Source organism: Coturnix japonica, unplaced genomic scaffold (genome assembly GCF_054131305.1).
Source record: "Coturnix japonica strain WE unplaced genomic scaffold, WE-NBRP24 Scf045, whole genome shotgun sequence".
NCBI classification, from domain to species: Eukaryota; Metazoa; Chordata; class Aves; order Galliformes; family Phasianidae; genus Coturnix; species Coturnix japonica.
Genome location: NW_028188948.1, coordinates 790,295 through 815,084, shown reverse-complemented (window position 1 = coordinate 815,084; position 24,790 = coordinate 790,295). Strand labels below are relative to the sequence as shown.

At 46.5% G+C, this 24,790-nt stretch overlaps 2 protein-coding genes and 1 pseudogene across 2 annotated transcripts in view; 2 read left to right on the top strand and 1 right to left on the bottom strand.

Moving 5' to 3' along the window:
* The window catches only part of LOC146752424 (dynein axonemal intermediate chain 1-like), a 35,123-nt gene extending 21,144 nt beyond the window's left edge, over positions 1 to 13,979 (top strand). The window contains exons 3-5 of the mRNA XM_085531794.1: positions 1,959 to 2,046; positions 4,668 to 4,747; positions 13,839 to 13,979. Coding sequence (XP_085387920.1) covers positions 1,959 to 2,046; positions 4,668 to 4,747; positions 13,839 to 13,901 — 231 coding nt within the window. The 3' untranslated portion in view covers positions 13,902 to 13,979. The remainder of the gene's footprint in view (positions 1 to 1,958; positions 2,047 to 4,667; positions 4,748 to 13,838) is intronic.
* A 79-nt stretch (positions 13,980 to 14,058) lies between these two features.
* On the bottom strand, positions 14,059 to 16,699 carry LOC146752423 (olfactory receptor 14J1-like). Its single transcript, XM_085531793.1, has 2 exons — positions 16,467 to 16,699; positions 14,059 to 15,479 (listed from the first exon to the last, which is right to left on the bottom strand). Exon 2 carries the CDS (start codon positions 15,454 to 15,456, stop codon positions 14,521 to 14,523), a length of 936 nt encoding a protein of 311 aa, XP_085387919.1. The 5' UTR covers positions 15,457 to 15,479; positions 16,467 to 16,699; the 3' UTR covers positions 14,059 to 14,520.
* Positions 16,700 to 23,152: 6,453 nt separating this feature from the next.
* LOC116654426 (olfactory receptor 14J1-like) lies at positions 23,153 to 24,142 on the top strand (annotated as a pseudogene).
* Positions 24,143 to 24,790: the final 648 nt, after the last annotated feature.

The window sequence follows — 24,790 nt, the reverse complement described above, 5'->3', positions numbered from 1 at the left end:
TATTCATGCAGTGACTTTTGAGGAGAGCTGTTGGAATGATGGCAGGAATGTTTTGGCTGGGATGCAGTCTGGCACTGCTTCTTGGGGTGATCCTCATTGCTCCTGGGTTTGACTAGCAGCCACAACCCACCTTTCTTTTGTGACCTGGAGCTGAATTGCTGAATAGGTCCAGGTGGGCCACCTTTGCCACTTGGGATTAGTAACAACAACTAAAGGGAAATGGGCAGCTGCAAGACCTAATTCTCTAATGCTTTCAAAATGCTTTACAGTTGTTCAGCAGAAGTAGCATATTATTGTTCAGTATTCCTGGAAGGCCAGGCTGTCAACAGTCTGTTTACTCAGAGGAATATGTGAATGGTTCTGTCGGTAAACAGCCCCAGGAACAGATGCATTTTACAGACTGCAAGGCTGTGTACTAAATAAATAAATAAATAAAAAGCAGCACAATGGGGATCACAGCATATATAAGATCCTTTGTGAAGGCAAAAGCCTACAGAAGCTGCCTACAGTGTGGGCCTTGGCCTGGTGGAGGTGCTGGGAGGCATCTTCAAAGAAAGGCTGCAAAAGAACTTGTGCTTTCTCTTTCCAGTTCTTGCACACACATACCAGCATATACGACTTCTTTCTTAATATTATTTCTGCCTATACTCACTGAATCTGTCTGGTTTTATCCCATGTGCTGCAAGAAGAGTTACTAACTTCATAGGCTGCAGAAGACTTCTTGCTGCAGTCTCATATAAAAGTTACTCCCATCAGTAGGCAAAGGTATGTGGTTAGTCAGCAGTGCAAGCTAATGAGAAGAAAGTTAATTATGTTACGGATTTTGACCTTTCTTGGACCTTCTGACAATATGTCCCCTTAAAATATGATTAAAACGTCTTAGAAAACTGTCTCCTCTGAATGGTACTGAATAAATACTCTGAAGGCCTTCTCACCCATTCCTAACGCAAATCCCTGGGACTGACTTTTCCAGGCAAAATCTCTTTTTTCACACAAGTCCTGCTCTGGGTTTAAGAATCTCCAACTAAAGCTTGATTCAGTGAGCTAAGAAGTTATGTTTTGTTCTCGCAGTGCTCCAGTGGGAAATCTGCAGATTCATGAAAACATCCAGTCCTCAGCCCACACTTCTCACTAATTCAATCTTTAGTTCTTTGTTCTTTTTGTTAGCCCCAGGGTATTCTTATATTCACAACCAACTCCAATCTGCAGAGGTATTTTAATTCCCAGAGCTAATCTAAGGATGAATCTTTGGCCTCTCTTTGTTTCCTCAGACTCACCCACATGGTGTCTATTTTCATCTGTCTTCTGCCTCCTACCTTGAGTGTAAACTCTTTGGGACAGAGCCTTTTTGCCCTATGTTCACACAAAACCCTGCACTGCAGTGCTGTGCCCTGCGATGCACTCCTTAGAGCTCTGTTGATAACAACATGGTGCACTCTAGCTGTTTGCTGGATATTCTTGTTGGCTGAATCTCAGAGTCTGAGAAGCTGTGAGTGTTAGAACCTGAGTCTGCTCTAGGGACAACAGGGAGATGGTAAGAAGAGAAACCTGGTGAGGTGGTTTGTTATTAACCCCAAGTGTGGGTTTTAGCTGTTGTACACAATACCCATCTTCCACTATGTAGAGGAATTTCACTTGTCACAATTCACACTGACAGTGTCACCCTACACTTGAAAGTACTGACCTATAAACCCAAAGTTGTCCAGGTCAGATGCCTGTGCCTGTGAGATGTACAAGTGGCTCTCAGCACCAGTGCACCAAAGCATCAGTTTCCTGGAGGTCTTATGTAAAGCAGCATGTTAGCAAGTTGCCAGCTGTGGGCATGAAACATTAAACAATTTTTGGAAAGCTTTTTAAAATTCCTTCATAAAATTTGCCATTTGAAAGTACTGAATGTCTCTGTATTGTTGCTGTTGCTGTAAAGCCTGTTATTCATGTGGAATCTCCTCTGCCTGCAGAATGAGCTGGTTCATACAGATGTCATCAAGCTGTCAGCAGAGAGAACAACGACGCAGGGGCCAGAGGGTCTGCAGCTGCAAACAATTGGTAGGAGCCCAAGTCCTTGCCATGCTGATTAACCACTGACTCAAAACCTCTTATCAGGCATTCTGGGGAATTAAATTGGGAATGGGATATTGAGGAAGAGAAGAGCAAAAGAAGGGTGACTCCTCCTGGCTTTGAACATGTAGTAGAATAAAGGCTGTCTGTAGCAATGGCCACTGATTGAGTCAAGGTTTGCTGCTTGCCTCTACTTGCAGAATAAGATAAATATTAATTCTAAAAATAGGACTATAGGGAATGGCCTCAATTTGCACCAGGGGAGATTCAGGCTGGATGTTGGGAAATGCTTCTTCTCTGAAGGAGTGGTCAGGGGTTGGGGTAGGCTGCCCAGGGAAGTGGTGGAGTCACCGACCCTAGAGGTGTTCAAGGAATGTTTGGAGATTGTTGTTGAGGGATATGCTTTAGTGGGAGCTATTGGTGATAGGTGGACAGTTGGATGGATGATCTTGTAGGTCTTTTCCAACCTTGGTGTTTCTATGATTCTATGACATCTCGGTGCAGACATGGCAAGGGAATTACCTGTAGTACAGGATTAAATCAATTGTATTCCTCCTACCAGATGCTGATCTGAACTGGCCAAATCAAAATGAAAGGCACCCTCTCCTGAGTGCACAGCTTACCCAACCTACAGTGTGATGTGCCGCGTATGGCTTTGGCTCTCTAAAAGCACAATGCCTATTCTGAGCTACTGTGTTAGACTCCCTCCATGCAAGGTAGAGACTGCAGTTCTCTAGGTTGAATCCCCTTATCCTTACTATACTTACACTATCCTGTGTTTGGTATAGGATGAGATGAGTCAGCTGTGGAAGTCCCAGACTACACAGGGAGCCCTGAGGATTCCACTAATCATCCTACTGTACCTGCTTCTTGCTTTGAAGCTGTGGTCTTGGTTTGCAGAAGGCACTTGCTCTGCATTTAGAAATGTTTCTAGGCTAGTAATTCCTGAATGTGTGTTTGTGGAAAGTTTTGCATTGCCACACAGATTGTAAGAGACTAGCTAAAGCTGAACACTGCAGAACTCCCAGAGGCACTGGGATTATTTGTTAGTGTTGCTGGGAAATGGATTTTTCTAAGGCTTGCCTTGAATATTTAACAATCTATTTAAATGTTAAAAAATGCTGACAGTATTACAGGGTTGAAACAACCTTAGCAATTCCTTTGAGGTCTACATTTTTTTAACGTTTAAGACATAAAGCTATTTTCAGCTGCCTTTGCAGAAAGTTCTCTGTAATGATGTACTTCTGGACCTTCTTTGCTTGTTCTGATTCCTCCTCTGATGATTTCTGTGCATTTCCCTGATGGTCAGCAGACCCAGATTGCTCTGGCACTAAGCAGACATCCCATCTTCTGCTCAAGAACCTTACTGAAATTTTCTTTCACCACCACAAGAGTTTAGTTTCTTGGATGATGTTGCATCTGTTAGGGGAGCAGAAGCCAGAGGATATCAAGGAACCACATCCTGTTGTGATGGATGCTTGTTTTATTTATGGGTAACAGTGCTGCTTGATTTGGGGCTTTTGAAATAAGAACAATCCTTGTGTGACTGCCAAAAGATTTGTTCTCAAATCACATCCTTTACTGTTGGGTTTACTGAAGTGAGCCTGCTAAGTGGCTTCTGAGCCAAAGACAAGATAGGGTACAAGGAATTATTGTGTTTCCTCTCCGGACCCTTTAACACTTCAGAAAACGTTTATGTGGTTGTCAAAACCAACTGAACAGAAGAGATTTGTTTTCTCTAACAGGAGGCAGACCAGGTACTCACCACTCTTACATTTGTAAACTATTTGCTACTCCCTCTATTGTGCTAGAGGATACTGATTTGCTGGAGGTCCAGATGTAACTGGAGTCTTGGTCACCTTAGAGATGTTTGGAATCAAAGACAGATACTAGACACAATAATGGGCTTGGTAGGACCAAAGAGCAGCAGTGACTGAGTGCAGAGTGCAATGCTGATCTGTGTTCTGTGTCTGGCAACGTCCTTGAAGTTATATCTGAGAGAGGAGACTGAAACAGAAGCTGCAGTCTCTGATGGGGGCTGAAGTTGATCCCAAAGAGAACAATGGAGACTCCCTTGGGTGCCCTTGCCTTTAGAGGCCATCTGGCAGGCACTGCTAACCACAGGTCTGTGTCAGTTCTTCTTGGATCACAGAGTTATTTTTTGTACAGACAGAATTCTCAGAGGCAGTCTTAAGGCATTTGTTGCTTTAGAAAGCAGATGGCATCCAGGGGTTGTTGTTATGCAAGGCTTTGGATCTCCTCACCAAGCGATCTTTGTGGCCAGCTTAGGGGAGACCCAGTGTGGGTAGAGCACAGGGCAACTGCTCCAAGAGCTAAATTTGCCACTGACCTACTGTGTGTTTTACTCCAAGTCTGTTCACCCTTCTTTCAATTCCCTTTCCCCTTTGTGTATGTTGTTTTGTCATATGGAAGGTCCTGGAGAAAGGTGCAGCTTGGAAAGGCTTTTAAGAAGGGGTGGCTCTAGCATTTTTGAGGAGCTTCTGGCTAATCAGTCGCTTTTGGAAACTTTGGCAGTGTGCATGTATAATGGGCAGGGAGCTGCACAGGTGAACAAATTTTCTGTATGACTCCTGTCTTTTTTTTCACAGGCTGTGGGACATCATTTGATTTTCACAAAACGATAGACTATTTGTTTCTTGTTGGTACTGAAGAGGGGAAGATCTATAAGGTAAGAATGGCTCCTTTGTCCCTTGTTTTACATCCCCTGACCCACGCTTGTCTTTCTGGTTCATCATCTGAGCTGTTTGCACAGGCAGCAAAAAAGTACAACTTCAGAGGCTCGTCCTGCCCTCAGATCACTGTGGTGAGCCTGACAGAAGCACAGAGCCCCATAGGGTCACAGGGAGCTCTCTGCACAGACCCAATTAAAGCATTATTTTGCAGAAACGTTTTTCATGCAAACTGTGTCCCAGAATGCTTTGCAGATTGCAGCTGTGCAAGTGAGGCACAAACCATGATCAGAGCAGAAGTTAAAAGTCATCGATCATCTGTCCTTACGACTGGTGGGGAAATGGCAGAAAAAAATCTCATCTCTTTTCCTTTTTAGGCCTGTTGTGAGCAGTGAAACAAATGATTTATTTTTTTTTTTCCTGCAGATTAATGTCCCCAAACCCTCCCTTTCCACAATTACATCCCAGCTCCTTTCTCATTGCCCTCCTATCTCCATTTTCTCACTGCCTCCTCTTATCCTTCCTCTCTCTTACCACCTCGATGCTGTATGAACTCAATGACTATGTCCCACCTCTATGCTGTAGCCCTCCTCCTGTTTGGTGCCTTCCTGCAGCCCAGTGCCAAATAGCTCCAGCCATGTGGTGAGGACAGGGGGTGAGATTTGATCGCCTTTCCCTGATAGGGGCATTGTCCAGATGTTTGCATTCTGCAGCCATCCGTTCTTATGAAATGCATAAGGCTTTAATGTTACCAAGTCCTCTGTGCAGCCAAGTTTGGCTAAAATTGCTGGTGAGGTCAAAAATTGTTTGAGATGAGAGAAACGGACAACAGGAGACAGACATTTTTCTTAAGAAAACAAGATAAAAATAGGAAGTTTTGATCTCTGCTATGTTTAGCTCTGAAAATTAAGCTTGTTACTGTTTGTGTTACTCATATAACTTTTGTTTGGCTTGCATTCCTCCAAGCTGGCTTTTTGGCTTTGTTAACATCATAGTCACTGCCCTTCAGAGGTAGTAATGGACCATCACTTGGAGGCTGGGATGCAGAGCAGAGCCATCCAGCCATCCCTTGAGGATGCTGCAAGCTCCCTGTGTGCTTCCTGCAAAATAGAAACAAAACGGAGAAAAAAAATCCAAATGGATTTGTATTCTGAAATGAATCTCAGTCATGTAGGCAAAACAAATAACAAACAAGTATTCCTTCCAGAGGGATGATGAAGAAAATTTGTTCCTCTTCCAGTTAATATCTGGGGAAGGTTTCTTTTGACAAGACAGATGCAGAAGGGAGCTGGGAGCAGTGGGGTGCTGAACTGATGGGTAATGGACAGTGGTGTAGGTGCACTGGCTTTCCATTGATGCTTTCAAAGTACAAAGCGTCTGTTCATTTACAGGCAGATGTTCTGAGCTGGCTGATTGCCCACAGTAGTTGGTACCCTGGGTATTTGTCACGGGTTACTTAGATTTACCTATGCCCGTGACAGGGGAAGCCACCCCGTGGGCCCCCACCCCCTCGGGGCCCGGAAAGGAGGGGGAAAAGGGGAGTGGGATAAAACAGCGACAGTCTAAGGAGGAAAAACTTATTTTACTAAATATGATATCGAAATACAAGATAACACAATATAATATAATTGAGGCTAACAAATCGAACGAAACAGAGAGAGAGAGAGTCCCCGAAAACCGAGAGGCCTACTGTGAACTCTAGGCGACACGGCTGGAACGCTTCCCACTCCCCGAGAAGTTCGAGAGAAGAAGGAGGGCACTCCAGCCTGGGAACGAGATTATATAGAGTCCTGGTCCCGTGACTTATTGTTACCCCTGTTGTTCTCTGGGATATGTAGTCTTCTTCGGTGGACTGCACATTCAATAGAAGTATCCATACTTTACATGATGTTATGATGTGGAATACTGATAGCAAAATTACAAAATTACAAAACCATGACATTCCACCCCTTATTCTACATTATTACATCATGGTTAATATATATACATATATATATACACGTATGTAAAATTGTGATATCTAAATAGTAGAATTGCATGTAACATAACTAAATGTACAACTATAATAACTAAAATACACTACACATGCAAACATATATATATATATAGATACATAATACATACATAAAATATATATAGATACATAAAATATATAGATACAAAAATTATGCACTCCCCCAGCATCAAATTCCCTTGTGGCACACATTGAACATCCCCATCCTTCTGCATTACCCACCAAGTGCACCCAGGTCCCTGAGCAAAGACAGTTCCACGGATAGGTTTGCCCTTTCCAGAAGCTGGAAGGACCCAAACAGCTTTTCCCAACATGTTCTTTACATGTATAACAGGGACCTTATCTCCTTCTATAGTGTGTAGGGGGCTAGATTGACTAGGACCATCACGATTGACAGATCCTCTAGTATTGACCAACCAAGTGGCTTCTGCCAGATTCTTCTCCCAGTGCTTAAATGTTCCACCACCCATTGCTTTCAACATAGTTTTCAACAACCCATTATATCGTTCAATTTTACCAGAAGCTGGTGCATGGTAGGGAATATGATAAATCCACTCAATGCCATGATCTTTGGCCCAAGTATTTATAAGAGAATTTTTGAAATGTGTCCCATTATCAGATTCAATTCTTTCTGGGGTGCCATGTCGCCACAGGACTTGTTTCTCAAGACCTAATATGGTGTTTCGAGCAGTTGCATGGGGTACTGCGTATGTTTCAAGCCACCCAGTGGTTGCCTCTACCATAGTGAGTACATAACACTTACCACTGCGAGATCGTGGCAAGGTGATATAATCAACCTGCCACGCCTCCCCATATTTATACTTTTGCCACCGCCCTTCCTCCCAGAGAGGTTTCATCCTTCTGGCTTGTTTAATTATGGCACATGTTTCACAATCATGAATAATCTGCGCAATAGCGTCCATGGTTAAGTCCACCCCTCGGTCTCTGGCCCACTTATATGTTGCGTCTCTTCCTTGATGGCCTGAGGTCTCATGAGCCCATCGAGCTAGAAATAATTTGCCCTTATTCTGCCAATCCAAGTCGATTTGAGCCACCTCAATTTTGGCAGCTTTATCTACCTGATGGTTGTTTTGTTGTTCTTCAGTAGCCCGACTTTTGGGCACATGTGCATCCACGTGACGCACCTTTACAACCATATTCTTTGTTCGGGCAGCAATGTCCTTCCATAATTCAGCGGCCCAAACAGATTTACCCCTCCGTTGCCAGTTATTTTGTTCCCACCACTGTAACCACCCCCATAAGGCATTTGCCACCATCCATGAGTCAGTATAAAGATACAGCATTGGCCACCTCTCCCATTCAGCAACATCTAAGGCCAGCTGGACAGCTTTTACCTCTGCAAACTGACTTGATTCTCCCTTACCTTCAGTGGCCTCTGCAACCTGTCGTGTGGGGCTCCACACAGCAGCTTTCCTTTTGCGATGCTTCCCTACAATGTGACATGATCCGTCTGTGAATAGGGCATATTTCTTTTCATTTTCTGGTAATTCGTTGTATGGTGGGGCCTCTTTAGCATGTGATACCTCTTCTGCTGGTGATGTTCCAAACCTTTTATCTTCAGGCCAGTCCATGATTACCTCTAGGATTCCTGGACGATTGAGGTTTCCCATTTGCGCTCGCTGTGTAATCAGCGTAATCCACTTGCTCCAAGTGACATCGGTAGCATGATGGGTGGAGGGAACCTGTCCTTTGAACATCCAGTTCAGCACTGGCAGTCGAGGTGCCAAAAGGAGCTGTGTTTCAGTCCCGACTACTTCGGAAGCAGCCCGAACCCCCTCATACGCGGCTAAGATCTCCTTCTCAGTTGGAGTGTAGCACTCTTCAGACCCCTTATATGATCGACTCCAGAACCCCAGGGGTCGGCCTCGGGTCTCTCCTGAGGCTCTTTGTCACAAACTCCAAGTGGGGCCTTTCTCTCCAGCAGCAGTGTAGAGGATGTTCTTTACATCCTGTCCAGTCCGTACTGGCCCCAGAGCTACAGCTCGGGCTATCTCTTGTTTAATCTGTTCAAAAGCCTGCTGCTGCTCAGGGCCCCATGCAAAATCATTCTTCTTCCGCGTTACCTGATAAAGGGGGCTTATAATGAGGCTGTAGTTTGGAATGTGCATCCTCCAAAAGCCCACTGCACCCAGGAAAGATTGTGTCTCTTTCTTGCTAGTTGGTGGAGACATGGCAGTGATTTTGTCAATCACATCTGTTGGAATGTGACGACGTCCATCCTGCCACTTTATACCTAAGAACTGAATTTCCTGGGCAGGTCCTTTTACTTTGCTTCGCTTAATAGCAAAGCCGGCTTGTAGAAGAATCTGGATTATCTGCTCTCCTTTTGTGAAAACTTCTTCTGCTGTATCGCCCCACACAACAATTTCATCAATGTACTGCAGGTGTTCAGGAGCACCACCTTGTTCCAGTACAGTTTGGACCAACCCATGGCAAATGGTTGGGCTGTGTTTCCACCCCTGGGGCAAACGGTTCCAAGTATACTGAATGCCCCTCCAGGTGAAGGCAAACTGTGGCTTACATTCTGCAGCCAAAGGAATAGAGAAGAAGGCATTGGCAGTGTCAATGGTGGCATACCATATGGCTGCTTTTGACTCCAGCTCGTACTGGAGTTCCAACATGTCCGGCACAGCAGCGCTCAATGGGGGTGTGACCTCATTCATACCATGGTAGTCTACTGTCAGCCTCCATTCTCCACTGGCTTTACGCACTGGCCATATGGGACTGTTAAAAGGTGAGTGAGTTTTACTGATCACTCCCTGATTCTCCAACTGGCGAATCAAATCATGAATGGGGAGCAAGGAATCCCTGTTGGTGCGATACTGCCGTCTGTGCACTGTCTTTGTAGCAATTGGTACCTGCTGCTCTTTTATTTTTACTCGTAGCAGCCTCACAACAGATGGGTCCTCTGACAGGCCAGGTAAAACTGACAGCTGCTTAATGTTGTCCATATCTACAGCAGTGATTCCAAAGGCCCAGTGATACCCCTTAGTATCCTTGAAATGCCCTCTTCTGAGGTAATCAATACCAAGTATGAACGGAAACCCTGGGCCACTCACATAGGATGTTTTTTCCAGTCTTTACCAGTGAGGCTTATTTCAGCCTCCAACACAGTCAATTCTTGAGAGATATCCAGAAATATGGATTGATTCTGTCCCTTCATGACTGGAGGGCATTAGGGTGCACTGTGCACCGGTATCCACCAGCGCCTTATATTTCTGTGGTTCTGATGTGCCAGGCCATCAAATCCACACAGTCCAATAAACTCTATCTATTATCCCTTCCACTCCCTTGACTGAGGGCAGGGCCCCTCTATTGGTTACCTGTGATAACTGGAGCAGCCGTACTGGTGGTTGGACTGTTTTGTAGTTCCCTCACCCGTGCTCATAGTACAGGAGTAGGCTGGTCATGCCACTTCCTCATGTCTTCTCTGTGGTCACGTAGGTAACACCACAAGGAAACACGTGGTGCAATTGTACTGTTGTTCCTTGCTCGAGCTGGAAAGCGCGTATGTCTAATAGCTGAGTTTTTTGATGATACACGTGAAGGCTTTACGATTGTTAATGGCTTTACGATCTCTCACCTTCAACTGAAGCAGCAGCTAGGCCAATTACCAAGTGACACCAAGGTGATGAAGTGGCAAAATGGCAATTTATTGAAACAGACACATCCTTATATAACCTACGCCTTTTTGTCTACACCCACTGTATTACACTAAGATTCTTCCAGAATATGGGGAAGGGCCTGTCACGTCACAACAAGCTACCGTCCCAGCTGTCCCAACAGCGAAGCAACCAGGTAACAAGAGATTCATTCTGGTGCCGTGTGAACTCCTTTCTTACGCCTTGGATTTCAGTCATCTTCAGGGGTCGACAAACAGTAATAGAGATTTCTTCCTCGTCACTCTCTTCTTCATGCCTCTTAACTTTTCCTTTTGCCTTTCTCGGTGCTGATCCAAACCTGTCACCTGGATCTTCTGTTGCCTCCTCCTCCACTTCTTTTTTCCGTTCTAGACGTGAGGACATCCATTTCCATTTCTTGCCTTCCACAGAGGCAACTGATATTGTTACTGGTGCCTCCTGTGACTGATCAAAATCGACTTGGGGATTTCCCTTTTTGGCTTGAACCTCAACTCGGAAACTCTCTCTTTTCGGAACAGTGTTATATAGAGCACGGTAAGCACAAGCCAAGCCCCAAATAAGTCATACCCCCTTAGATCTATCTAGGCTGCACCATCCCTGACTCAAATACTGGCTTAGTTTCTCGGAATCCCACAGGTGTTCAAGAGTTAAATCCCATGACATTGCGGGCCCCCACGTCTTGGCAAACCTGAAGGCAAAAGGTCAGTGTTCTAGGACAAACAACCACACACCAATATAGTTAATTATAGCTGTGTCCATCTATTGCCTGAAAAGCCGTACTTTTATAGCAAACAAACAATGGTGTACAAAAATCACACGTACTAATTGGAAGAAAGCTTCTGCAATAAGAACCTTAAAACCCTGCTTCAAAGCCACGAGCCTTTCATTCTTTTGCTAGAGGTGTCCTTGGTTCTCATGCTGTTTATCCTGCTCCGCAGCTGCTGCTCTGTAAAGTGCTTATCTTGATCCATGGCTGCTGCTCTGTAAAATTCTTCTTGTATTACAACAGAATGGCAGTTCCCTGGGGTCTCCAGCACACCCCCAGCCAGCTGGCAAATGCCGCTGAGGACCTTCAGGAAAGACATGCCCAGGGTAGTGACAATGTCCACTGGACAACTGTGAGCCCCACAATGGGTCTCGTACCTGTGTGCCATCTTCTGAACACCAGTAGCACGGTGTAGATGCAAGGCCCAGCCAGGCAAAATCAAAACATGCTTCTGGAAGGGGATGCTTTCTGAAGAGTCGTTACACTAATGAGAGGACCACAAACATTCACTCAGCGAACTCCAAATCTCTGTGACTTTGCAGGCCTAGGGTCTTGTTTGGTTCACAGAGACATGGTGGGTTGATTCTCAGCTCTGTACTGTAGAAAATGGGGTACAGATTCTGCATGACGGATGGGCAAGGAAGAAGAGGAAAGGCTGCTGCCATCCATGAGAGGGCACTGAGCTCTGCCTGGGGATGGCAGAGGAGCCAGCTGAGAATTGATGGAAAGGGCTCAGAGAGGAGAGCGGCAGATTCTGTTCCTTGCTTCCTGATCAGTAAGAACAAGAAGAGGGGACAGGCAGGAATCTGAGTTACAGCTGGGATGGAATTGTTTTCTTCAGACTGTCTGCTGTGGTGCAGTTTTTTGGTTCTTGGAGAAAACCATTGATAACACTCTGATGTTTACAGCTGCTGCTAAGCAGTGTTCTACAGAGCCAAGGCCATGGTCAGTGGAGGGCACATGGAGCTGGGAGGGAACAGAGTGAGGACAGCTGACTGATAGTGGCCAAAGGGACGTTCTCTATCAGCTGACAGCAAGCAGAAATTGTATTGAAAGGGGTAGGAGTTCATCTCAGTCTCTTCACTGCCCAGGTCCCAGCTGAGCATCAGTCTGGTGGTGCTGAGCAAGTGCTAGTGCATCAGTTGCTACATACGACTCCATATCAACGGATATATAGTGATAACTATTACTCCTCTCCTTTTATCTCTCTTAGTAAATTGCTTTGTTACAACCCACAAGCTGTACTTTTTTTTCCCAATTCTCTTCCCCATCCCACAGTGAATGGGGCAGTGCACAAAGCACTGTGTGCTGCTGAGCCATATGTTGGGTTCAACAACCACCGTCATTTCAGTGCCTGATGTCAGACTCCAAGGGTTGAGATAACAGCACAACTGTCCAGAGTGAGATAACTCATGGCTTTGTGGGAGTTGGAAAAGTGCAGGCCATGATGCTAATTGTTTCCCTATTTGTGGAGCTTGTTGAGTCTTCTCATGAAGCTTCACTGCACAGCTCCTTACTTGGTGCTTGGATGCTTGATTAGGGTATTTATTTTGCTATGCTGTTTGACCTCAGTTTGTACCATGTTAAAATTGGCAGCTGACAAAGTGAAGTTTTGTGCACATTCAGCTCTGTGGTCATCTTTGGGTTTTGGAAGTAATATTGTCCATATGATTAGGAATTACACAATATACATTGTCACCTCTGTGAGTCCGGGGGTGTACTGGATATTGTGTTGAGGGACATGGTATAGTGGGAGCTATAGGTAATAGGTGAACGGTTGGACTGGATGATCTTTTAGGCCTTTTCCAACATTGGTGATTCTATGAATCTATGATTGAGGTTAAACAATTATTCAGGAATATCAGTGAGAGATCTGCCCCAAGGTGAGAAGGCTCTGCATGGCAGAGGGTGTGGGACGGTCTGGGCAGCTGCCTGGAGCGGTGGGCACCCCCAGGGCTTTGGAACTTCATCTCTGAGCAACTGCAGGATCCTGAGAAACTGGTAGAATATTGGGGGCAGGTCTGCTGTGGCTCTGGTAATCCCGACTGCAGTGTGCCAGATCCAGAGAGCTGGATCTGCTGACAATGCTGCAACCTCTGCAACTCCTGGCACAGACCCTGCAGCAGTTCCAAGGTTTTGCTACACGTCCTGCAGTTGCTCCAAGCTCTGGGACAGATCCCGCTGTCACTCCATCCCTCATAATGAGCTCTGCAGTTACTCGTGCTACGGGTCCTGTAGCTGTTCCAAGTATGGTAATAAGAAAATGGTACAAATTCCTCCCAAGGGAGGAAGTACAGCCCTGCGGTGGCTCCAACCCCTCCAATAAGCCCAGTGGCTGCTCCAACATAGTCACAGGTCCTGTGGTGGTTTCAGCTCTGGCAATGAACTCTGAGGTCACTTCAACTCCTGCAACAGCCCGACAGCCACTTCAGCTCCTACAGTGAACCCTGTGGCTGTTAAAACCCCTGCAACTAGTCCTGGACTTGCAAACAGATGCGCACAGGGATTAGTTCATATATGTTTGCAACTGCATATGTTGTATATGTGTGAAAATACACTAAATATATTATATATGTATAAATACATTTGTCATAATTATTATCCTTTTCTTTTTCTCTTTGTCTCAACCCATAAAACTTAAACCACAGCACTGCCCCGAGGTGCTTACGGATCTCCTTGGGACTATTCAATCTGATCCGGCCTCACACTGAAGAGCACCAGAAGATCTCGAGGTTTTCTCAGGGAGCAGCTCCTGAGGTACATTCCTTACACCAGCTTTGGAAGAGGCCTCCCTCCAGTTCTCTGGTTCTGCTCTAAAGGGGCCCTCTTGTTATGGCAGTGCCAGCAAGGAGACCAGCTCTGACACAGCCGTTCGTATTGCCGGCCACTGACTGCAGCCCTGGATTGCTGCTGTAGAGGCAACAGGACTGTCATGAGACACACAAGACCTTCAGGACTGCACAAATGAGAGGACTTGAGAGCACTGTGGTGGTGTAAAGAGATCAGAAATGAAAAGAGCACGTTGAGCTGGTGTCTGTGGCTGTACCTCCCCAAATCCAGACAAAGTAGGAAAAAAGAAAAGCTAAGTAAAAGTCTATTTTGAAACCTTTTTAGGTATCTTTTAACGTATTCGGGGAATCTGGATACATGTTTACATGAGCTCTTGGAGTGAAAAAATTGAAATTAGGTAGGAAATAAATGTAATACATTTTTATTTATAAGTTCAATAACATTTTTTTGCACGTTGCGATATCTCACATAATCAAACAATCAAAGATGCATAAAGGATGAAGAACAATCACTGGGAATCCTATGAGGAAGTTGTCCATTTTATGGAAGCTGGAATAGTGCGTATTGCAACACCTTCCTGAGAGCGTGCTTGATCTCCCTGTTCCTCAGGCTGTAGACAATAGGGTTCAGTGTTGGAGGAACCACTGAGTACAGAAGTGCCATTGTCAGATCCAGGAGTGGGGAGGAAATGGAGGGGGGCTTCAGGTAGGCAAAAAAGCCAGAGCTGAGAAACAGGGAGACCACGGCCAGGTGAGGGAGGCACGTGGAGAAGGTTTTGTGCCGTCCCTGCTCAGAGGGCATCCTCAGCACAGCCAGGAAGATCTGCACGTAGGACACAACAATGAAAACAAAGCACCCAAATACTAAACTGACACCTAAAAAGATAAACACAACTTCCCTGAGATAGGAGGCTGAGCAGGAGAGCTTGAGGATCTGGGGGATTTCACAGAAAAACTGGTTGACCACATTGCCTTGGCAGAGAGGCAGTGAAAACGTACTGGCAGTGTGCAGCAGGGAATGAAGAACCCCAGCGCCCCAGGCAGCTGCTGCCATGGTGGCACAAGCTCTGCTGTCCATCAAGGTCCCGTAGTGAAGGGGCTTGCAGATGGCAACGTAGCGGTCATAGGACATGATGGTGAGAAGGGAATACTCTGCTGAGATGAAGAAGAGAAAGAAAAAGAGCTGTGCAGCACATCCTGTGTAGGAGATGGCCCTGGTGTCCCAGAGGGCGTTGGCCATGGCTTTGGGGAGAGTGGTGGAGATGCAGCCCAGGTCAAGGAGGGCCAGGGTGAGGAGGAAGAAGTACATGGGGGTGTGCAGGCGGCGGTCGCAGGCTACGGCTGTGCTGATGAGGCCGTTGCCCAGGAGGGCAGCCAGGTAGATGCCCAGGAAGAGCCAGAAGTGCAGGAGCTGCAGCTGCCGCGTGTCTGCCAACGGCAGCAGGAGGAACTCACTGATGGAGCTGCTGTTGGGCATCTGCTGTTGTTGTGCTTGGAGTCCTGCTCAGAGTGCAGAAGATAATGACAAGTCCAGACCATTCTCAGACACACTCCTCCTGCTATACTATGAAATGTTTTTATTCTCCTACAACAGTGTACATTTAGCACCATTACTTGCATTTAATTTCATGTATTTCAACATTCCTTAAGCAGAAGCAGCATATGGAGCTCTAACCTTCCTCTTCTATTCTTATCCCTTCTCCCTGGATATTTTCATCTGTTTCATGTCTCATATGTTTACCCCAACTGCTCTTAAAGCCCCCAACCCAAGCCTCTGTGGCATTCATTTTCAGTTAGAAAATGCTGCCTGTTTGTAGGATAAGTGAATTATTCATGCCTACAGAAAATGATGATAATTCCATCCTTCGAGAAAGGGGAGACTGAAAGCACATCATGTGTGAGTGTTCACAAAACAAGCAATTGATTGACGAAAAATTCTCATAACTCTTATTGTCCCTTTTAGATTTCTGACTCCAATTCTCTTTGCCTCAGAACAGGAAATGGAAATCCCCTGCCTTCGCTCTCCTCTTGCAAAGTACCCTTACCAACATTCAGTTGTGCAGTGGAGCTGTGATCCCCTGCCCCAGGCAGCAGCTGTGGCAGCACAAGCCCTGCCGGGGGCTCCTTCCCCCCACCCGTCTCCCCGCAGCGCCCTGGGCAGCTCCCCGGGCAGGCTGAGTGCTGAGCCTGGCAGGCGGCAGAGTCCCATACCCGGCACACAGCCCCTGGGGCACAGCAGGGACCCTGCTCTGCAGGACAGCCCTGGGCACCCGCCTGCAGCCCTGGTTGCACAGCCTGCAGCCGTGCTGGGACACGCAGCACTCAGGGCTGTGCTCTGACACTGCAGTATGGAAGCCCTCAGCTGGAGCAGAAGGCTTTTTCCACAGTAAAGAAACATGCAGTGCCTGCATCCAGATCTGCTATGGGATATCCCAAATTAAGTTGACCCTCTATGAAAAGCAGCTCATGGTCTGCAGTGAGACTTACCTTGTCATGGTCTGTGTGCAATGCTCCTGCAGTGAGCTCACAGCCCGCTCACACCATACACATCCTGCAAGCTCTCTCCCATTTCTCTCCTCTCCTTCTGTCACCTGCAGGCTGTGCTGTGCACAAGAGCTGCTCCTGGGCACAGCTCTCTCTCTGCAGCTCTGCCCACTTGTATGAGCTCCCTGTGTCCCAGGAGCCTGGACAGGCAAGCAGCAGATGATGTCATTTTTATCCTTCCCACTCGTCTCCCCTGACACGTCCCTGGGTCCTCATGGCCAACAGCTCCTGAAAGACAACAGCATCATGACTGTGCTTTGAAATCCACTCAATTAACCACCACATGTCCAGTGGTCAGTGACTGATTGGAGACATATGGGGAGTGCTCCCAGAGTTCGTTTGATGAAATAATAAGGGCACCCAGACAAGGACAGGAGGTTTGGACTTTCCCTGTGCAGGACAGTGATCCAGCTGAGGCAGTGCAGGAGTCTCATCCCTTGACAGAAATCCTGGAGCTGAAATGGGATTCAGCTCCCTACACACCCACAGGAGCTGGGATTCCTCTGATTCAGTTCAGAAGTGCACAAGGAGTTGCCTGCATGTGAGCTCCTGCTCTGAGTCCTCGGTCCTTCAGCAGGGAGGCAGTTGCTCACACACAGACACTGGGTGATGTCCAAGTGCCTGGGCTGCTCCTGATGTGTGCCAGTGCTTGTAAACTGTGTGGGAAATCCCTGAAACAGACAGCTCCTTCCTGGGCATCAGCCGAGGGCCAGAGAGGGGATAGCACCGGCTGTCTGGTGAATTCACACGCAGCTACAAGTGCAGCACAGGGCCTTCAGCAAAGCCATGCCCATGGTGTGTCCGTGCTGCTACGTCACCTCCAAGACCCACGATAGGTCTCATGTTTATGTGCCACCTTCTGCACACTGATACCATAGATGAGCTATCCAGTCAGGCTATGTCCAGTGATGCTTTTCAATTAGGATGTTTACTTCTGTGCTTTTGCACTAATGCAAACAACAACAAACAGTAAGCTAGAAATCTTGATAGAGCTGCTGGCCTGAGCTCCTGTTTGGACCATGGGGACACAGTTGAATGGCTTCCACAACTGCACTGTAGCACAAGGGGGATACCAAGTCTTTAGGATGGATGGGTGAGGAGACAAGGAAGAGTGACTGCCCTCTGTGAGAGTGCACTGAGCTCTGCCTGGGGATGGCAGAGCAGCCAGGTCAGAGCTAATGGAAATGGCCAACAGAGGAGACCATCAGTGTCTTTTCCTGTCTTCCTGATCAGGGAGAGCAAGTGGAAGGTGCCCTCTGCAGACAGATGGGAGTCTCATGTTGTCTGGCCATTGTCCCCTTTGGGAGCCTTTTTCACTCCAGTATGTGCTGCAGGGACAGCACAGCAGGGCATGTGGCATCCAGCAGATCCCTGGAGAGCACAGATGGCAGCTTCTTGACCAAGCCATAGAGGAACCAAAGAGGAGAGGTGCTCTGCTGCATCTCATACTTTCCAGCATGGATGGTCTGGTGGGAATTGTGAAGGTGAAAGGGGCATCAGGCCACGTGCAAAAGACAAAAGGATCTAATTTTATTTATGTATTTATTTATTTATTTTGAGGCTGTAAGCTTAAAAGATGAACATATATGTCAATAAAACTGAAACAAAGAATTGAAGACAAAGATAGAAATCAATGAAAATGTGTTAACCCTTTTCAACATGAGAAATTCTCATGAGTCTTGTTCCATTTTTAGTTGTAAATATGAGTCTTTGTAGGGATTTTGTGTCTTTTTTTTTTTTTTTTCCTTTAATTCAGATGCTTTCAGGTACAGAGACACAGACAGCGATGCCAGTGCCATCATTGCCCTGTGACTAAATCCCGGCGCCCACCGCTGCTCTTCCCTGCTGCCTATTTGATCCCTCATCCTCCAGGTGTCTCCAGCTCTCCTAAATAAATGGTCGTGGTTAAAGGCATGTTTTCAGCAGGCCATTTAGACACATGCTCCTGCCACAGCCTGCCAGATTTCCCTATCCCTTTCTTATTGTTCAGTCAGATACCTCCCAATTATCTGTCTGATTTCTGACTTTTAGGGGGATGACTAAAATTTGCTCCATCTCGCCAAAGACTGATGGACTGTGCTGTCAACTCCTTCACTGTGATTCTATCTATCCCTTCCTATCTTTTCTTTTTCTCTTACTTTTTCTTTTTCTATGTCGTTTTCTTCTCCTTTTCCTTTTCCTTTTCCTTTTCCTTTTCCTTTTCCTTTTCCTTTTCCTTTTCCTTTTCCTTTTCCTTTTCCTTTTCCTTTTCCTTTTCCTTTTCCTTTTTCTTTTCCTTTTCTTTTTACTTTTCCCTTTCCGTATCCTTTTTTTTTTCCTTTTTCTATTTCTATTTCTTTTTATTTCTCTTTCTCTCTTTCATTTTTTCATGCTTTAAAGAAAGCATGAATTCTGAAAGATGTTCATTAATGTCAGTAAAAGTGAAAAAAAGAGTTGAAGACAAAGATAGAAATCAAGAAGAAAGTGTTAACCCGTCTCAGTGTGTGAAATACTCACGAGTCCTGTTCAATTCTAAGTTGATACCTCCCAACTCCCTGGCTGATCTATCCAAGGGAGATTACTGAAATTTGCTCCATTCCTCAAAAGTCTGTTGTCAAATCCTTCACCGTGATTCTATCTATCCCATCCTATCTGTTTCTAACTCATTTCTTGTGCAAACATTCCCTATGAAAAATAAACCTCAATAGATGCCGCTTGGACATGGCATGCAGTTGATCACTGTGTTTTACTGTTCATTCAATTGCATCACCTTTCCTTCTGTTTGTTGGCCGTAAATAAAGAGAATTCTTTCTTTTTCTGTGTGCAGCTGGTTCTCTGTGGAAAGCCAGTGGGAGTTGGTACAAAGGAGGTTTAACACTGAGCGGGTGACGGTAGAGGAGAAGAGTGATGTGAGGAAAAGTGATGCAAGTCCCATGGGGCCAGTGTGAGTAGGAGTGGGATGGGGAGGTTGAGGAGGAACTTTGTCAACACAGTAACAGTACAGAACTCATTGGGACATCCTGGATTGACATCAGTTGCAAAGTGCTTCTTTAACTTCTTGTATAAAACAAACTATAAATAAATAGACAATAAATGCATTTTGGATTCTTGCTCTTTAAGCTCTCTCCATTTTGCTGAACACATTCTGAAAACCTGAAGAAGAGAACAGGAAGGTACAAGGCACAAGAGGCTCTTTAGATTATAATGGGCCCCAGTGAGCATTTGGTGCTGAGTCCATCAACCTCCAGTGCAGAGAGAAGTTTGCACAAAGTGCTCAAGAAGACAAAGTCAGAAGTAACAGTGAAGTTTCTTGGAATATTAATGGTCCCACTGAGGGCCATTACCAAGTAAGCTTCCCAACAGACTAGTTAGAGAAGATAACTAAGATAACGCATAATAAGATGCTAAGAAACCTCTCCTTTGCCTTACGAAGCAGACAGGTCAAGCCCCGATTGCAAGACCAGAAGCAGGGAGATCCTGTCTCTCATGTTGGCTCAGGGCACTTCCTGTGGCAGTGAGTTGGAAGTCTATATGATGTTAAGTGAAAGACATAGGAACGGAAGATCCCAGGCTCTGCATGTGGTGCAAGGATGCTGTTAAGTTCCTATCCCACATGTGCCCTGTGTCTCATTGCAGGATGTGGGATGTGAGAAGGGCCCAGTCTGAACAAGCAGTCAATCACAGTGAAACTCTGAACTTCAGATCTCTCAGTTCCAATGCCCTCCAGTGCACACTCTCCCATAGTTTTATGTCCTTTATGTTATGCGGTGCCCAGAAGTGCACCCAGTGCTCCAGGTGAGGCAGTAGCAATGCAGAGCAAAGAGGGACAACCCTTTCTCTCACCCAGCTGGCAATAAATTGCTTTATGCGCTCCACGGTACCGTTGGCCTTCCTGGCTGCCTGGGCACACTGCTGACTCACTTCCAATTTTATGTTGAGAAGGACCCCCAATGCTTTTCAGTCAGACCTCTCTCATGTGTCCCATATCCAGTCAGTGTGTATGTCCAGGGTTGCCCATACCCAGGTGCACAATCAGGCACTTGTTCTTGTTATACGTTATGCACTTGGTGCTTAGTACCAACTGGTACCCACTTCTCTGACTTGTCCACATCTCTCTGCAAGTCCTCTCCACCCTCAGTGGAGGCAGCAGCACCTCCTCATCTGGTATCATCAGCGAACATCAGCAAAAAGTCTTGCATGCAAGTCATTCGCAAAAACATGAAAGAGAAGTGACCCTAAAATGGAGCTCTGGGGAACCCTGCTAGTGACCATCTACCAGCCTGTTGGAACCCATTGACTCTAATCCTTTGGGCCTGACCTACCAGCCAACATCTCACCCACCACATTCTGTTTCTGTCTAGCCGTATGCAGGACGTTCTGTCCAGAAGGGTGCTGTGAGAAATAGTCTCAAAAGCTCTACTAAAATTCTGAAGGATAACATCAACTGTCAACCCTTGGTCAACCAATTCACTAACATTGTCATAAAAAGACCTATAGTTAAACAGGACCTTCCCCTCGGGAACTTGTGTTGGCTGTGACCAATGACACAATTGTCCTTCAGGTGATTTTCAATCACTCCCACCATCACTTTCTCCATAATTTTACCAGGCACTGGAGTGAGACTGACAAGTCCATAGTTGCCCCTGTCATCTTTGTTGCTCTTCCTTACAATGAGACAACATTTGCCAGCTTCCCGTCAACTGGTATGACCCTAGATTTATTAGATGCCATTGAAATGCGAGCCCAGAGCATACTAAGGTGTCATCATTGTAAGGACATAGATGTGCCAGAGCTTTGCAGTGCCTTGAACTCTAGAGTATGAAACAGATGGAGCATAGAGAAAGACTGGCCTCTTCTGTTGGTTAGCAGAATAACACTACATGATACATGGGGTCTCTGCTCTGCTGGGAGTGTGGATGTGCCTGAAGTTAGCAAGGCCTTGCTTAGGAATCTGGACAGGCTGGAGAGCTGGGCTGAAGCTAATGGGATGAGGTTCACCAAGACCAAGTGCCACGTCCTGAACTTTGGGACCTGGAATGGACTTCCCAGTGTGGGGGGGTGGATTCACTGACCCTGGAGGAGTTCAAGGAATGACTGGATGTTGTGTTGAGGGACATGGATTAGTGGGAGCTATTCGTGATAGGTGACCAGCTGGAGTGGATGATCTTTTAGGTCTTTTCCAACCTTGGTGATTCTATGATTCTATGATATCCTGTCCTTGTATGAGTGCCCTCTTTGAGCAAACACTCTCTGGGAGGACTCAGCACATGTCTGGAATTAGTCACTGACCACTAGAAATCTGGTGTTTAATTCAACAGATTTTAATGTACTGTCATGATGCTGTTGTCTTTCAGGAGCGGTTGGCCATGAGGACCCCGGGACACCACAGGGGAGATGAGTGGGAAGGATAAAAAATGACATCATCTGTTACTGATATGCACTGGGCTCCTCAGATACAGGGAGCTCATAAATGTGGGCAATGTTTTAGATGTGCCAAGGTGCATCTCTTGTGCGCAGCACAGCAAGGCTGGGGCTTCATCAGCAGTTGACATGAGGATAGAAGAGAAGGGAGAGAGAGCGTACAGAGTTCACACAGTGTGAGCCTGCTGTGAGCTGACTGCTAGAGCATTGATAACAGACCACAGCATGGTAAGTGTCTAGCAGTAGGCAATGGAGCTACTTTTCCTGGAGGGATCACCAATCTGGGACACCCCATAGCTGATCTGGCTGCAGGCAACGCATGATTCTTTACTATGTTAAAAGCCTTCTGCTCCAACTGAGGGCTTCTGTGCTGCAGTATCAGACCACAGCCATGAGGGCTGCGTGTCCCAGCACGGCTGCAGGCTGTGCAGCCGGGGCTGCAGGCGGGTGCCCAGGGCTGTCCTGCAGAGCAGGGTCCCTGCTGTGCCCCAGGGGCTGTGTGCCGGGTATGGGACTCTGCCGCCTGCCAGGCTCAGCACTCAGCCTGCCCGGGGAGCTGCCCAGGGTGCTGCAGGGAGACGGGTGGGGGGAAGGAGCCCCCCGGCAGGGCTTGTGCTGCCACAGCTGCTGCCTGGGGCAGGGGATCACAACTCCACTGCACAACGGAATGTTTCTGAGGGCACTTTGCAAGAGGAGAGCCAAGGCAGGGGGTTTCCATTTCCTGTTCTGAGGCAAAGAGAATTGGAGTCAGAAATCTAAAAGGGGCAATAAGAGTTCTGAGAATTTTTCGTCAATCAATTGCTTGTTTTGTGAACACTCACACATGATGTGCTTTCAGTCTCCCCTTTCTCGAAGGATGGAATTATCATCATTTTCTGTAGGCATGAATAATTCACTTATCCTACAAACAGGCAGCATTTTCTAACTGAAACTGAATGCCACAGAAGCTCGGGTAGGGGGCTCTAAGAGCACTTGGGGTAAAGATATGAGACATGAAACAGATGAAAATATCCAGGGAGAAGGCATAAGAAAATAAAAGGAAGGTTAGAGCTCCATATGCTGCTTCTGCTTAAGGAATGCTGAAATACATGAAATTAAATGCAAGTAATGGTGCTAAATGTACACTGTTGTAAGAGAATAAAAACATTTCATATTATAGCAGGAGGAGTGTGTCTGAGAATGGTCTGGACTTGTCATTATCTTCTGCACTCTGAGCAGGACTCCAAGCCCAACAACAGCAGATGCCCAACAGCAGCTCCATCAGCGAGTTCCTCCTGCTGCCGTTGGCAGACACGCGGCAGCTGCAGCTCCTGCACTTCTGGCTCTTCCTGGGCATCTACCTGGCTGCCCTCCTGGGCAACGGCCTCATCAGCACAGCCGTAGCCTGCGACCGCCGCCTGCACACCCCCATGTACTTCTTCCTCCTCAACCTGGCCCTCCTCGACCTGGGCTGCATCTCCACCACTCTCCCCAAAGCCATGGCCAACGCCCTCTGAGAAACAAGGGCCATCTCCTACACAGGATGTGCTGCACAGCTCTTTTTCTTTCTCTTCTTCATCTCAGCAGAGTATTCCCTTCTCACCATCATGTCCTATGACCGCTACGTTGCCATCTGCAAGCCCCTGCACTACGGGACCTTGATGGACAGCAGAGCTTGTGCCACCATGGCAGCAGCTGCCTGGGGCACTGGGGTTCTCAATTCCCTGCTGCACACTGCCAGTACGTTTTCACTGCCTCTCTGCCAAGGCAATGTTGTCAACCAGTTTTTCTGTGAAATCCCCCAGATCCTCAAGCTCTCCTGCTCAGAATCCTACCTCAGGGAAGTTGTGTTTCTCTTTTTTAGTATCAGTTTAATCTTTGGGTGCTTTGTTTTCATATTGGTGTCCTATGTGCAGATCTTCATGGCTGTGCTGAGGATGCCCTCTGAGCAGGGACGGCACAAAGCCTTCTCCACGTGCCTCCCTCACCTGGCTGTGGTCTCCCTATTTATCATCACTGGTTTTTATGCCTATCTCAATCCCTACTCTGTCTCCTCTCCATCCATGAACCTGATGGTGGCAGTTATGTACTCAGTGGTACCGCCAGCACTGAACCCTATTATCTACAGCATGAGGAACCAGGAAGTCAAGGATGCAGTGAGGAAAGCGATGTCCATATGTGTTTCAAAAACACTGAACTGCCCATCTTTTCTAATTCATGACAAGTAATGCAGCTTTTTACTGTTGCAAACACTTTGTTTTATTTAGTTTTGATCAATTTTTATAATTGTAATGTATTAAATGTTATTCTTTTTTTTTTTTTTTGCTAAAATATAATTATTGAAATAAATTCCTCTTATCTTGTGCCTTTGTTGTGTAGCCCAGAGACACTGTATATAATGAACCAGGCTCTCTGTGAACCTTAACAGAATAAAGGATGTGCAGTGACTTTGTCTGTCCTCCTTCTTGTGAGACATTTATGGAGGTCTTGGGGTTGGATGTGCTCAGAAACACACAGTCCAGCAGGAAGCAAATAGCTATTCATCAAACTGTGCAGTGACTTCAGCCTGCAACAGCTGATGGGCCATCCCTGGTCTCCTGGCTGGGGTCTGTGTTTTCAGGCTCACATCTGTCAGTGCCTCTGACAGGCCAGCAGCAGCAGCTGATTTGCACGTTGGTTGTCACGTCCCCTCTTCATCATTCCCTGTGAGACCCTGCACAGGACAAGTTCTTGGATATGGGTTATCACGTCAGAAGTTTCCAAGCTTCATAGAATCATAGGATCATAGAACTACCCAGGTTGGAAAAGACCTTGAATATCATCAATTCCAACCGCAGCCTAACCATAGTACACTAACTCTAACAACCCTCTGCTAAATCATATCTCTG